The 14,886-nt window shown below is 40.1% G+C and overlaps 1 protein-coding gene across 2 annotated transcripts in view; it reads right to left on the bottom strand.

Annotated features, from left to right (window-relative positions):
• DIAPH3 (diaphanous related formin 3) overlaps positions 1 to 10,204 on the bottom strand; it is a 230,889-nt gene extending 220,685 nt beyond the window's left edge. For both annotated transcript variants that reach the window (XM_061457257.1, XM_061457256.1), the window contains exon 1: positions 10,031 to 10,204. In XM_061457257.1, the coding sequence (XP_061313241.1) occupies positions 10,031 to 10,186 (156 nt within the window). In that variant the 5' untranslated portion in view covers positions 10,187 to 10,204. The remainder of the gene's footprint in view (positions 1 to 10,030) is intronic.
• Positions 10,205 to 14,886: the final 4,682 nt, after the last annotated feature.

The following is a 14,886-nucleotide window of genomic DNA, read 5'->3' as shown; positions in this document are numbered from 1 at the left end:
TCAGCTATAAGACTTATGTCTCCTCAAAATGGCTGTGAGAACACCACTAAGAAGTCTGTCCAGAGATTTTTAACTCAACAGAAAGAGGTCCTCAGCAGTTCAAAACTATCTGCCACGTGCAGCACTCAAACAACTGAGACTGTTGACTCTCAAGCAATGCCTACATGGCAAGCAGAACACAAAGTTATGAGCAGAAAGTGACATTAGCATTTATTAGTAGTAACATTCAAAAATCTATAGATTAGTCACTGTTGTGTAAAACAAGAGTTCCTGAACCAACTCTTTGACTATTCACTGCACATTTACTAACACAGGAAGTTCTAGAATGTTCAGATCTTGCACAAACCAAAAGAGCAGCACCAAAGAACTGTGGCAGCTGATAAGCCAGCATTGCAGTGATCCCATTTCTAGTTTTTATGAAAAGGCTACAACAGACTTAGCAAAGACATGAGAAGAACAAGAAGTCACATACTTGGCTATGCAAACTCTTAGACTCCCCTCACTGCCTCATGTACAAGGCTCGTCAGCAGCTACAGCAGCTGTCAGTGCTATTTCCAAATGAATCAGATTTGGAAACTCTTGCTTCGTCTTCACCAAGTCAGTAATAGTTAAGTATCATTACTTATGACATCTTCTCTGGCTTCTCCCTCAGGACTGCGGAACAATTTCTATAAATCAAATATTATCCCATGGTAGCTCTACTCTGAATACTGTCAAGAAACCGAGGAAGACGCATCTGATAAGTGGCTGTGAAGTTAAAAATAAAAAGCAAGTGAAGTGTGAGGAAACATTCAGTACTTGGTGACATAGAATAAGTTCTACCTTCAAAATAAAATTAAATAAACAAAAATTGGAGCTGGTCACCACTGCACTTTTGCAACAATCCCATTCCATGTCCCATCCCATCCAGATAAGGATTTCTAATAAATGAAAACAACAAAGTGAAAATACTTCAATCCCATAAGGAGACTGAAGATCTGCATGCTAGTCTTTTCATTGGTGTTCTCCTGCTGCACAGCTAGATCAGATTTTTGCCCCACACACTGCTACAGAGGTGGGTTTTATGACTTGTTCTTCTCATTCTGCTAAATAGCTACAAAGACAGCACGGGCGTTAACTTCTGTTGTTTGCCAGAGCTCACAACTTCATGTTTAGCAAGTTGTTGGTATAATACTTTTACCCTTAAGTAATCAAAACTGCAGGAGAAAACATTAACATATGGTCTGCAGCGTGGTAGCAAAGAACATAAACATTTATTCCTTTTTCACACGCATCACTTACATCACTAAGCCTGAAGCAATGTACAGATACCACTGTGAAACTGCTCTAACATGGTAAGAGACAGAGTAATCTGCTTAGAACGAAAATCTTCATTGTACGCTTCAAGGTAGAAGTTGGAGACTCATGTCAAAACTCACGTACATTCCACTAAAGACAGGAAGCACAACCACTTCCACTTAGGAACAGATGCTGGATGGTCTGCAACTGCCCTGTACAAGACACCATCATCATGCATGGAATCAAGGCAGTATTTTTCAGATTCAGGTTTTATTCTTTGAAAAAGATAATAATTAATGGGATAGGTCAAGACACTGTTCTGCTTTGCAATTAAGCTATGAAATTCAGCAATGGAATTTACTGTGATACAGGATAGTAAGCTCCCCATTTAATATATCAGAACATCTCATTGACCCAGGTAAAATCTTACTAACTAGTGAAAAAAAGACTATAATTCAACCAATAAAAGACACCATAATGGTATAAGATACTCAATATACAGATATGAGCCTCCTAACTCTTCATCTTACTGTCTACCTACAGTACAGTAGTCTAAAATTACCAGCATAAGACCTCTTTCATATAATGTTATGGGGTCTGGTTCAAAAGTAAGTTCTATAGGGAAGCAGACCTGCTTAACCAGCACTCACCTATCAACACTGGTGACACTGCATTTCGAGATTTCTTTATAAAGCAGGAGAAACCCCATTTAAACTACAACCTAATATCCAGATCTTTCTACCACGCTAATATTAAAGGAAACAACATCTGTTCCCAAGTGGAAGTGATGTTGGGCTTTATGTGTCTGTTTAGTGGAATGTATGTAAGTTTCAGATAAGTCCCCAACTTCTACCTCAAAGCACAGAACAAAGAAGATTTTCATTCTAAGCAGATTACTTGCACTAAAACATGTCAAAAGACTTAATCTGTGAATTTTATATATACTTACACTTTATATAAGTTATAATACTTCTCAGTCAGTGGAGCTGGTCAAAATACAAGAACTGGAGTGACCTTTTTTTCCCCTCCCCCTCACCAAGTCCTTCTCTTCTGGCAAGACTGTACAAAGTAAAACCAGTTGCCATTTTCCTGGTCTTTAATAGCATTAAAATTAGAGAAGCGCTGTGACTCCAGAACAGTAGCATATTTTTATTCTTCCCAGGCCATAAAAAACACACACATTCCTAATTAAGGGGAAAAAAAATAACTAGACAACCATTAGGTAGAGGTTGGAGTGCTTTACTAACACAGGAACATATTTTTATTTTTAGGCCTGGATGTATCAGCTCACAAAACATAACTCTGCTCAAGTGAGCAGGTTGCCTTAAATTTAGGCCTGCAAGTAAATAAATCTCGCTTAAGTAATATTCCTCCAATATTCAGTTACTGTTATAAAACATGATATAAGCTTACAGAATACTACTCTGCAATGGATTAGAGGACTAATATGCTATACTGTACATATAGTGCATGAGCTACTCCAGAATAATAAAATTATTGGTTTTGAGAACATAGGAGCTATGTATAATTATCACTCTAGTCTGGTTTTCATGTAGAAAGTAGATGCATGAAATTAAACAGCTTAACAATGTTTTATGTACACTGACATCCTGTTTTCTAGTCAAAACTATACTAAACCATTAAGAGATTAAAGAGTTAATTAGGATACTTCAAAAGTCCAGAGTTATCGGTAGCACCTACACTTAGAAAAGCAGAATTATCACCATTGCTTTGTTTATAAATGTGTTTGTATAGTTGTAGACAACTAACGTTTTGAAATTACATCTTCTGTACTAACTTAGTTTGTAGTCTGGGACATGGAGGAAAAGGTCATTTTGGTTTGCTATTGAGTAAAAGCAGTTTAGTTAAAGTTAAGTCACAACAAAGGAGTGTATAGGTGTATCATACTTTGAGGACAGCAACCAATCCGAGATAGAATTACCCCTTATTGAAGATTATTTCCCTCAGGCATACTGGTAAATAGCCAATTCCACTGGGTACAGGATCTACACATACATTTGGTGTATGGTAAAATGTCCTTGATAAACTATCAAAAGGCCTGATCTCAAAACCATCAAAGATAGAGAGCCTTAGATAGAAACTGCAAGGTTCAACAGGACACACATCAGCTGAGGTTCACAACACATGCACAGCAACAAGACTATTTACAGAACAGAAAGAATACTCTCTTCAAAAAGGTCATATATGATGAAGCCATGTGTAATGCAACTTCTGCACCACCCAGCTACAGAAAGCAAGCCAAATACTACTTGGCTTCACATGTATTAACAATAAAATAATCTTACTGTTATGCAGAAAAGAATGATCTTCTGTTGCATATCCAAATAGTAGCACATACTGATGGTTAATCTACGTAACTGCCCACCAGTCAACTCTGGGTAGAAGCAGTGAAGTGAAGCAAAGAAACGAGAAATGCCACTTAACTGGATCAACAGTACTAGTGTGATCTTTTGTGTCATTACATTTACTTCTCTATCTTTGCATATGCACATTTATAAACAAATTCTATCTAAATGTGTTACAAGCAGTCCAGACAAGCAGAACCAGAACTCAGGAGAGTGACATCTTCTCACACAGTACTTCGGTCTGAATGACTTCAGCATTTTTTCCACCAGCACTACAGCTCATTGTGGCCTGGAATCAGTGAGGAATATCCTACCACAATAAAATATATATTCTATATCACCTAAAAGGTTTGGCACTCTACCAAAAGGGACATTATCTCTGGTCTCCACAAGTGCTCTTTTCACCATCACTTGAACACAAAGCAACATTGCTCATCTAACTTTCTGAATTAAAACAGCACGTTTAAAAACAGTATGTTTGGCACACGAACTCAAATCATGCCTGGCAGGGATGGACATGTTTGTATGCCACAGGGGTGGACAATGTCTGATTTGTTGATCGTAAGTGAAATTAGAAGACAGACAAACCATACACCACAGCCTGTGTGAGAGGAGTTTTCAGCATGCAAAGTAACAGGTTCTCAGGGAGCTAAACAAGAATGTCAACATTCCACTGGACTGAAATACTTCAATTTACCAAAAATAAAATAAATCCCACAGCCTGGTATCTAAATCTTTTCGATATATTCACTTTTGCCGTCCTTGCATAAGGAGGCAAAAAAAAAAAAAAAAAAAAAAAAATCCAACAACCACCACATAACACCCCCTCCAAACCACTGACACGTGGAGCTTCTTGATACATTAAGAAGAGTTTACAGTCTACAGGTAGATGTAGAGGAAAAAAAAAATAAAAAATGAGAGGGTTCAAACAAGATGCAGTGATGAGTTTTAGAAGAACTGGCCAACTTAAGCCCGAATACTGAAACTAGATAAAGACTAAGGATATACATATAATCACATAATCCCCTCTGTGCCTTTTTATATTGGAAAGTGAGAAAGAGCTCACAACATACTGCCATTAATGCTACCACTGAAAAAGATTTAACACTAGCTGTTTTTTCCCCAGAGGCTATTCTCCAGCAGAAACACAACCACAAGACTGAAGCAGGGATTGCAAGGAAACGTGAAGGCTCAAGAGAGATGCAAATTGGACGATTACAGTGAATGCTATTACTTCAGGATCTCCTTAGTCACAATATTCCCTCAGTAATTTTGCTACCTCAGTTTATAAGTGCAATTTAGAAACTGCTGTATAACCCCACAGTGTTTCCTACTTTTAATTTCCAATATACTACTTCAGCATTTATTTAATGACTTTATCACACACTCTGTTGCTTGGAAAGAAGTCTGAGAAGCAATCAGGAGCAAAATTATCTTAACATGACAGTTTCCACACAGTGATATTCTTTAGACATTGATGAGTTAAACTCAAAATTGGTGCTTACAGGTAAGATTATACAACAAAGTGCTATAACACGACACTAAAATTTAATATCATAACCCACAGTGTTAATTCATGCCAACAAAAATAACAGCATGAGGAATTTACAATTCTACAAAGCTGCAATAAAGTCTTTTAGGTAACATCTGTTCAGCAATCATTTCTTTAAGAGACTAATTTAGATTCAAGGTCTTAACACTGCAGTGTAACTGCAGCAATAACTCAGTCACTTTGTAATTAAAGATATTGACACAGATCAGTCTTACCTTTCTACTCTATGCCAGAGAAATGAAAGTGGTTTTGCCCTTAACTACATTTTCTTTGATTTACAGACACTGTTAAATGCAAGCATTAATTTGTCTATTTTTAACAGATTGGTGCAAACAAGATAGCCATCTTGACTCATAAATTTCATGGAGAACCTAATCAAAAACATAACCAGAAAGTCACTGAAGACAAGTCAATGGTATACTGAAATTAATAGAAACACCTCTAATTTGAGGTAGAAATTGAAGATGAATAGAAGTCTTTTGAGAACTAGCATCTACAAGATATAACTCCACTGAAGAGCAATGGAAGGGGAAGGGGAAGCTTTTTACCCCACCTCTCAGCTGATTTCAGAAGTTTCCTGCTCGGTCTATGTAAACATAGAAAACAGGTATAGTCTCTGACATCCTTCAATTCATTTCCTTTTTTCACCAAGCCCTAAATCTCAATGTTTAATGTAAGAGCTTTCAGTACGCCAAAGTACCAGTGTACCACAGAATATCTTTACCCTTTCAAGAGTCCTGCTGTTCAAAACTTTGGAACTGCTGAACAAAGCCAAGCTGGTATGTGCTTCAAAATTAACTATCACTCCTTAAACAAAACAAAACAGAAAAATTAGTCTGTAAGACAGCTGATGCTTACAACTATTCATTTCTTCTGAGAAGTTTGTTTATTCAGAAAAGCAGTACTTCAAAGCCACCTTCAGACTCAACCACTACAACTGTTTATCCCAAAGACTCTTATGTCCACCCTCCAGATGAAGTGCTTTTTAAATAGAGATATTTACCTCCTGCTAAACAAGCTTTTCTTTGCAAGGAAAAAAAAAATATAAAAAGGAGGTACATATTAATGATGCCAACTTTGTCAACTAGCAATCCAATTTCACCTCAAGGTTTGTCAGAGAATCAAATTATTTTTCAGATTAGCATATCTGCTGTGACAGCTCAGTATGTTGCATTGATTGGAAGGGTCCAACCTGGAACTTACTTTCAAGCCTTTTGCACTGAGGAAAATTAGACTAATACAGTCCGGAGAACTTGAGTTCACTTAATCTGACAGTCAATTTCATCGACATCTGACAAACGATCAGAAACATAATTCAAGTCACATGAACAGGTATGGCATTCTAAGTAACCCAAACATAGAAAAGGCTACAGCCTGTATGTAAGACTAGATTACATAGAATCCAAGGGCTGAGGTAAGTTTTATGTCTTCTAACACAAAACTAATTTAACTAATAAAACTGTATTGAAGATGTTTTACAGGAAGAATAAGATTTGAACCACACAGAACAGAATAATTTACATTGGAAAATATCTTTAAGATCATTGAGTCCAACTGCTAACCAACTGCCAAATCCACCACTAAACCGTGTCCCCAGATGACACATCTACATATCTTTTAAATACCTCCAGGGATGGTCACTGCCCCACTTCCCTGGGAAGCCTATTCCACCCACCCCACCACAACCTCCTTTCAGGTAGTTGTAGAGAGCAATAAGGTCTCCTCTCAGCTTTCTTGTCTCCAGGCTAAACAACCTCAGCTCCCTCAGCTGTTTCTCATAAGACTTGCGCTCTAGATCCTTCATCAGCTTCACTGTCCTTCTCTGGACACACTGCAGCACCTCAATGTCTTTCTTGTAGTGGGGAGGCCAAAACTGAACACAGGATTTGAGGTGGGGTCTCACCAGTGCTAAGTACAGGGAGATTATCACTTCCCTGGTCCTGCTGGCTATGGTATTTCTGATACAGGCCAGGATTCCATTGGCCTTCTTGGCTGCCTGGACACAAGCTGGCTTATGTTCAGATGGCTGTCAACTGGCTACTAATACTGACAAGTCCTAAGTCAACCAATAACCCCCCCCCCCCCAAAGTCATTTTCCACCAGGCAGCTTTACAGCCACTCTTCCCCAAACCTGTAGCTTTGCATGGGGTTTTGCATTGGGCCCAAAAGCAGGACTCGGCACTTTGCCTTGTAGAACCTTTTACAACTGGCCTCAACCCATCCATCCAGCCTGTCCAGATCCCTCTGCAGAGCCTTCCTATCCTCCAGCAGATCAACACTCCCACCCAATTTGGTGTCATTTGCACCGAGGATATATTCAATCCATCCCCCCCCATTCTGGGGGATAAATATAACCAACTCCTCCTCAAAAAAAAACAAACCAACCAGTCCTGTAAGACAACAGGAGGTAGACAGGAAGGAGAGTTTATCAACTTCCGATTTAATAGCAAAGGGATAAATATTCTGTATTGCAACAGCTTAGGGCATAAACTTATAAAGCAATAGAAATAAAAGTGTATTCATAGTACCCTTCAAGAACCAAAGAAGCTGGTTGATGACAACAATTATTAAAGTAATTCTACCTCTACCACTGTGTGTTTCTTCACCAGAAATTATCCAGAGCAAGCCAGGGATTAGACGACAGTTCAAAGGTTATAGTAGCTACAGCAGCTCCTAAAGTTTTGAGGCACAGAGCAGCCTGCTGCTCTTTAGTAACCTCTGAATTCCACAGATGACATTCGTAAACTATACCACTCACAGCAATTTACATGAAGGCAGAAACAAAATCCTAAATTCCATTCAAGAAATATTCACCAATTATACTTCTTAAGGTCATCCAGTGAGCTAATGGCATATCTAGAACACAATTCAGGTTTGCAGAACTATCATTCTTCAGTCCCTATCAACACCCCAGGGCAAAACCTTTAAGTGATGACTTAAAGATGAAAAAATAGGACTACCATCTACAGTCAAGCTGCAGTTTGACAATTAAGGGTATTCTCAGTCATCCCTGCTTCAAGAGTTTCAGAAACTGGGCAGAAGAGAACAAAACTAAAAACACACACATGATGATCATACATACTACAAAGCTAAGTCAGATACTCAACTGAGCTCCCGTTGACCCTACCAGGGTCAAAAAACAACACTGTGACCTCAAAAAGCAAGGCAGCTGATGCCCACATCTCCACATGCTCAAAACTACTCTTGCCTATCCTGGGAAGGCTAGACAGATATCAAACAAGATCATTTACATGAAAGAGACGGCCTTCTTTCACTGAAAAGCCAGTAAGACTTCAAGGAAAAAAACCTCTGCAGGGTTATACTTCCTGTAAATTACTGTATTTCCATTTTAACACATGGTTAGGAAAAAAAGCTGAACACATTGGCAATACTGTTTTGGCACGTAGTTGAGGGGGGAGAAGTGAAAATGTTCGCAATCTCTTATTTGCATAGGAATTTAGCAATTGAAATTTCAATAATAAGTAAAACCTCCTGACTCAGTGCTCTTGTCAGTCTCAAACACACACAAATCCATCTCTCCCGCACACCACAGAATAATCCAACCATCAAGTCATATACTAGTAACGCTATTCAAACTTTCAGACTCAGCAGATCATGCGGTTTTTACTCGGGGATCCTATACTCAGGCACGGCCAGTCAGGTCATAACATGACAAAAATGCATGTGCCCCCAGGGGATACATAGCCATTTATGAGGACAACCAAACAGCTGTCTGTCACAGTTTCATATACACCCATTCTAACATGCAAAACCAGGCACAATGACTTGGTTGAAACAGCAATATACACAGCCACAGTATGAAAAGGATTCCAGGAAAAAGGAATGCTAGGAGCAAGTTGTGACCTCCCAGAACAGGTTTGGCCAGCCTACGGTTTGATATCACTCATTGGCTAACTTTTTTGAACCTGTGTTCAAGCGTCAAACACTGAAGTATCAAGTATCACACAAAGACACCTTAGAATCAAGAATCCACTCTATGTTTTGCATTACAATATCTATTTCATCAGCACATAATACAGTTTAGAGCACGTGGCCCTAGAGCTGGCTGAACAAAGACTAATGTGTATCTCCTAAATATGAACAAGAGATGTATCTGTTCTACATGTGGTGGATATGAGCGTATGTATTTGTCCCAGCTTTAAACGTGATAATTTCATGATGCTCAAACAAAACCCGACTGGTCGCAAGTGCTTTTTAGTTAGAGCACATCTTACTGACATGCTGTCTTGTGGACAATTATTAGTTGCCTCCAGTTCCCTAGCTTACTGGTGCACTACCCAAAAGGCTTGTAAAAGCAAGGCTAGGGAGAACTTTACTATATCCCTTAAATTCAAAGACTCAGTTTTTCACCAAAATTAAAAACAAAATTAACAAAACAAAAAAACCACAATTCAGTTTTATTAAAGGTAACATCGTTTAAGAGCTAGAAGTCTGCTCTGTTCCCCTTACACCTATAGCTGTCAAACAGCTAGAAAGACAACAAAGCTTTATGATGACGAGGAGAGGCCCGAAAACTTGCTGCTAAATAAAGCCGTGCCCTGGCAGGCAAGAAGAAGCAAGCTGGAGCGGGCGGGCTCACGCCCTGAAGCCCAGTCGAAGTCAACAGCTCCGTTTTGTGGAGCGTGTATTCTTATCCGGCGCCCCGGCCTCTCAGAGGGCTCCAGGCCGGTGACCAGGCCCGAGGGGAGGACAGGCCCCCTGGCACAGGCGTAGCAGGCAGGCGTCGCGCTGGGCCTGGCTGCCCATAGGCCCTCACCTCAGGCAGCCCCGCACCTGTCACAGGGGGAAGCGGGTGGGATAGACTCGTACTTACGAATTTGGGTTTCCTGCCGTCCGCCACCTCCTCGGGGCCGCCAAGGAGTCCACTCCCCGGCGGGCCCTTCCGACGGAGCCCCTTGTTCTCCCGCCCACCGCGACCAGGCGGCGAGGACTGAGCGTGGTAACGTGGCCGCGGCCGCCGCGGCTCCATAGCCGTGCCCAGGAAAGGAGAAGAAGAGAAATGAGGAGAAGCCGCGGCCAGCGATCGGGCCCAGGCCCAGCGGCCCCAGCCGAGCTGGACGCCTGCGATTAGCGCGGCTTAGCTGGGCTTGGCCAGGCAGGGAGCCGCGGGGGGAGAAAGGGGAGGCTCAGGACTAAAGCCGCCGCCGCCGCCGCCGCCGCCGCCGCCGCCGCCGCCGCCGCCGCCACCACCACCACCACCACCTTAATGCAACGAAGGATTTAGCGAGGAATCACTAATCCCAGCAGCGGAAGCAGTGACTGCTCCCTGCCCAAGAACCGCCACACCGGAGCACAGCACGGAAGTAAGGACACGCAACCCCAACGGCCGCACGCCACCGCCTGTCAGAACCTAGGAATGTAGCGCCGTCCGAATAGTCCCGCCACTGCCGGTCCCGCCCGCGGCCTCCCCGCGATAGCCAATCCGCGACGGCAGGATGGAAATGCCGTTTTCCGGTTGGCTGGCATTCTGCCAATCACCGGTGAATCAGCTGCTCTCAAACTGCTTCAAGCGCCGGCGTGCAGTACAAGTTACCGCACCTGGTTATGTAACATACCGGTTCTCCTGCCCCTGCCCGCACTGTATGTCTCTGGGTGCAGCGCGGCAGAGTCCACGGAATAAGACAGGGCTGCTCGATGGAGTTACAGAGTTAGTTTTAGTTCGGAATGACTGTGAGCGCAGGGGTGGCAGTGGTCCGCCCGGGAATGGGGCAGTCAGTGTGCGGGTCTGTAGGCACATACGGGTTGCCTTCTGGATTTGGGCGCAGGAAGTTTTATGCTTCTCTAACAGCGGCCATCCGTAGTAACGCCCCTTGGACGGGGGGATGTCGTTCACCTCAGGCAGAAGGAGTGAGTGGTCCTCCCGCCTGCCTTATCCTCTCTTGTCAGAATACCGACAGAAATGGGGTAAATCTCCGTGTTTTGAGGTACGGCCTTCTCCATCTAAGGGGTCAAGACAAATCTTGACCCCCTCAGGAGTGTTTTATTTCGCTGTCCCCCAGGCCCTGCCTTTGCTTCGAAAGGATCTGATCACACTCACCCAAAGGATAGGATGGGTACCTTAGCTGTTTGGCCTAGGATGGTGACTTTCAACACCTGGTTTTGTTAATAATTCTCATTTCATACGTAGAGCCACTGTTTGACAGGTGAAAACTGGTGTATCTATTTCTATATTTTTTTTTACATTTTTAGAACACTGTAAATACACATTTTGTAATGTATTTTATATATATATATATATATTCAATTTTTTTCTACCATAGGTTTGCCGGTTCTGGGCTAAGACAGGAGAATAACACAGGAGAGACATAGGCCCTATTCAAAACAGCGGCAGTATTTCCATCCACCTCTTCAGGGCAGGATTTTGGTTTGTGATCAACAAAGTCTTTACGGAGGAGCAAGCAAGGCTGCAAAAGCAAGCATACCTACATCCTGTATTTGTATAATGGAGTCTTGTTTTCTGTCACAGAAAGGCCTCCAAGACTCTGGGGAAATACACAGATAGCCAGAGATTTCATTGCACTATAGACTAGCAATTTGTATATGCTTAAGAAAGTAACTGAATTCTCATTACTACAGTCAATACCTTGCTTTTATCTGTATCTTAAATTAGCACTAGTTAGAATAACAATGCAAACTGGAGGGTTATACAGGGGAAAATCTATTTCCAAATCTCAATGTTAGGTATTTTTAAGAAAAAGAAGGCTAACATTCAACATTTGTATCTCTAGAGTATCTTCTAAAACAGAACAAGTTTCCTTTTTCTTCTGTCATTAAGAAAGGTGCTCTGTTTTCCATATTGTTTTTATCATTTTGTGCTGTCTTGAATGCAGTAAAAATAAAATGCTGCCTCCAACAACTGCAGTCGCTTTTTCCATGCAGTTTGAGGAGCTTTCATTCCCATGCAATGACATCAAAAGAATAAAGATCTCAATCCTTCAGCATGACTTACATGGGCAGTGACAAACAAAATCTCATGACTGTCACTACATGGAGCTCATGGAGCAGAATCTAGGCCCAGGCTGGACCTTGACAGAACAGGGATTTAACACTACAGAGGTGTGGGGCTACATAGAGTAGATGCCAGAATTATTTGCATATATTAAACTGTTTGTACTTTGCATATTTCCATAGATGTTTTGTAAATTTATATTGGAATTCTTTGTGGAGAGTGTAATTAGCACAACACTGTTTAATGTCATGGTTAATGATTTCCTGGAACATTTGATTAGAAAATAAATCAGCCTATGTATGTGTATGATAAAGCTATTTAAACGGGCCTCCTAATTGCACTGTGGTAGAACACAATGGCTTGTGCCAATATTATCACTTTCAAGGTACTGTATTGCAATAATACAGGAAACACTAAAGGGACTAATTTCTCAGACAGTTTTACTAAGCCAAAAGTAAATGTTAGTACTTTTGATCAATTATTTTTATTTTATCCTACCCCTCTTGTGCTTTTTAGGTGCTTCATAGCCCTAAATACATTTTTCCAGCAGCTTAGTTAGCCAAGATTACTCATGACTGAGGAAAAATATGTGAGAAGGAAATGAATCAGTAATACTATAATTGTGCAGAGATTATACTTGGACATAGCATATGTATTGTCTGGGGCATGTGTGTAGCTGGCAAAAGTCTGAGACAAAGTAAGTGTGTAAAGTTTAAACATATGGATATTTGCAAAACTAGTCCTTTAGATTGATGGATTTAATTAGGCTCTTCCCATTCTGTTCCTTCTTTTTTTTTTTTTTTTTTGTAATATACTGTGACTCAGGTCTTAAACCAAAAAATAATTAAAAAATTTAAAAAAAAAACAAACAACCAAACCCAAACATCCTCCTAATATTCATTGTGCTAGGGAGGGAGTATTTCAAATAAATTCCTGTGCAGTGTTTGTAAATTGGCTTTTGACAGAGTTTAGGCAGCTCTCCATATTTCATTTGGAAACACCTAGTCCTGTCCTATGAGAAGAAGATAAAACAGTTAATTAACTGTTCTTTAATTAGGTTCATCCTCTTAAACTGTCACATAAAAGTTATGAAGGATTTTGTGAGCAATGTTGTTGCTTTTATACAGCAAGCATACAAATTTAATGCTTACACTATCTAAGTATTCTCACAATCAGAACCTTCCAGAGCCGCTGTTGCCATAGCTTGGCAGAAACAAGGCAAATGGCAGATAGATGTGTCTTTTCAGGAAAATGTTTTCTTCTTTCTCTCATGAAAAGTACCAAACAGGCCGTTCCATTACCAAATCCCTCAACCCTGAATAGCTGTTTATAAGTCATACCAATTGAATATGTATCTTTCTTACACTTTTCTTAACATCCAAACATTTAATAAAGTGGTTACATCAAGTTATAGGATTGTTAACTCATAATGCCGGTAAAAATTATGTTGGAAAACATGGCCTGTCTTCATGTCTTACACAGACAATTGATTTTGTTTTATCTAAGGAACTCTAACAGGTGCATTTTCATATTGCAATAGAAATCATTAATAATTTAAATGTATTGCAATATAATACCCTTAAATGTAAGCTATGGGTAAGACACTAAATTTTCACAGCATGGGTGGTTCAAGAAGCGCATTATTCCATTATTAATATAATGGGTAGATAGGAACTCAAGTGGTTCATCTACTCTAGTCTGTTAACTTTCCTAAGGAACCTGGCTGTTAGCAAGTTGATCATACTAATGAATGAACTAATTTCTGTTACAGTTATGACAGAATTCATGCTCTATCCAATTAATAAAGTTTTATAGAAGAAAATTTAATACGTTTCTCCTACAAAACAAACATCTGGAATTCTTATGAATTTTTGAACATCATTTGATTGTTGTTTCATCAATATCACTGACACTATACTAGTATATGTCATCTCTGCTGTCTGTTTGGGGCATAGACTAGGAAAAATGAAAATCCATAGCTATAACTCTGTGCTAGAAGATCATGGTTATCAATCAGAGAAAGGATGCAACTAGAAATTTGCAGCCTAATAAGATGCTAGCCTGAAGTTTTTATGAAGGGAAAAGCTATTAGACGTTTTCTGATGTACAGTTATAGTTATGAACTTAGTTATGAACAGTTACAAGAGTTGTAAGTCACAGAAATGTGACAAAAAGGAGTTTTGGGTTTTGTAGTCTTTTCATAAAGGATTGAATTTTTCCTTTGCTTAAGCTCTTTATCAAAAAAGCTTCTGTTTGTCATGAATTTGCTTAAAGGGAATCCAAGAACTGAGTTTAGGCTGAACGGCAAAAAATTCTCATTTTCTTTGAGATTCCTTGGGTTCTATTTTGGTAACAAGGTCGTTTTACTCATATGATGTTTTAAGAATGTCTTAAGAATTTAAGAATGTTTAAGAATGTTTTTTTTTGTCTTATGCTTCTTTTTTAAGTCCCTGCTCTTACTCTTTTCTGTGTGACTACCCAGTGCACTACACGCAGTTGGAAGTACTCAAACCACTTTAGTATCATTCACTGGCACCCTGGTAGACTAGGTGTGAAGTGTGCTAGTTACTATTTGTCTAAAACTTTTGAATATTTTAGGTGGAATTAAGGCCCTATGACAGGACAGATAATTAAAGAAAATGCTGTCTTGCTTGGTATGCTGAATTGTCTTTAGAGACAAACAAGCAGTTTTGAGCCGTTTGGATCATGGGCTTGGTAAA

Source organism: Pezoporus flaviventris, unplaced genomic scaffold, assembly GCF_033815535.1.
Source record: "Pezoporus flaviventris isolate CSIRO_AGI_PZ_B2104156 unplaced genomic scaffold, CSIRO_AGI_Pfla_v1 ptg000025l, whole genome shotgun sequence".
Lineage (NCBI taxonomy): Eukaryota > Metazoa > Chordata > Aves > Psittaciformes > Psittacidae > Pezoporus > Pezoporus flaviventris.
This window is presented reverse-complemented; position numbering and strand designations above follow the sequence as displayed.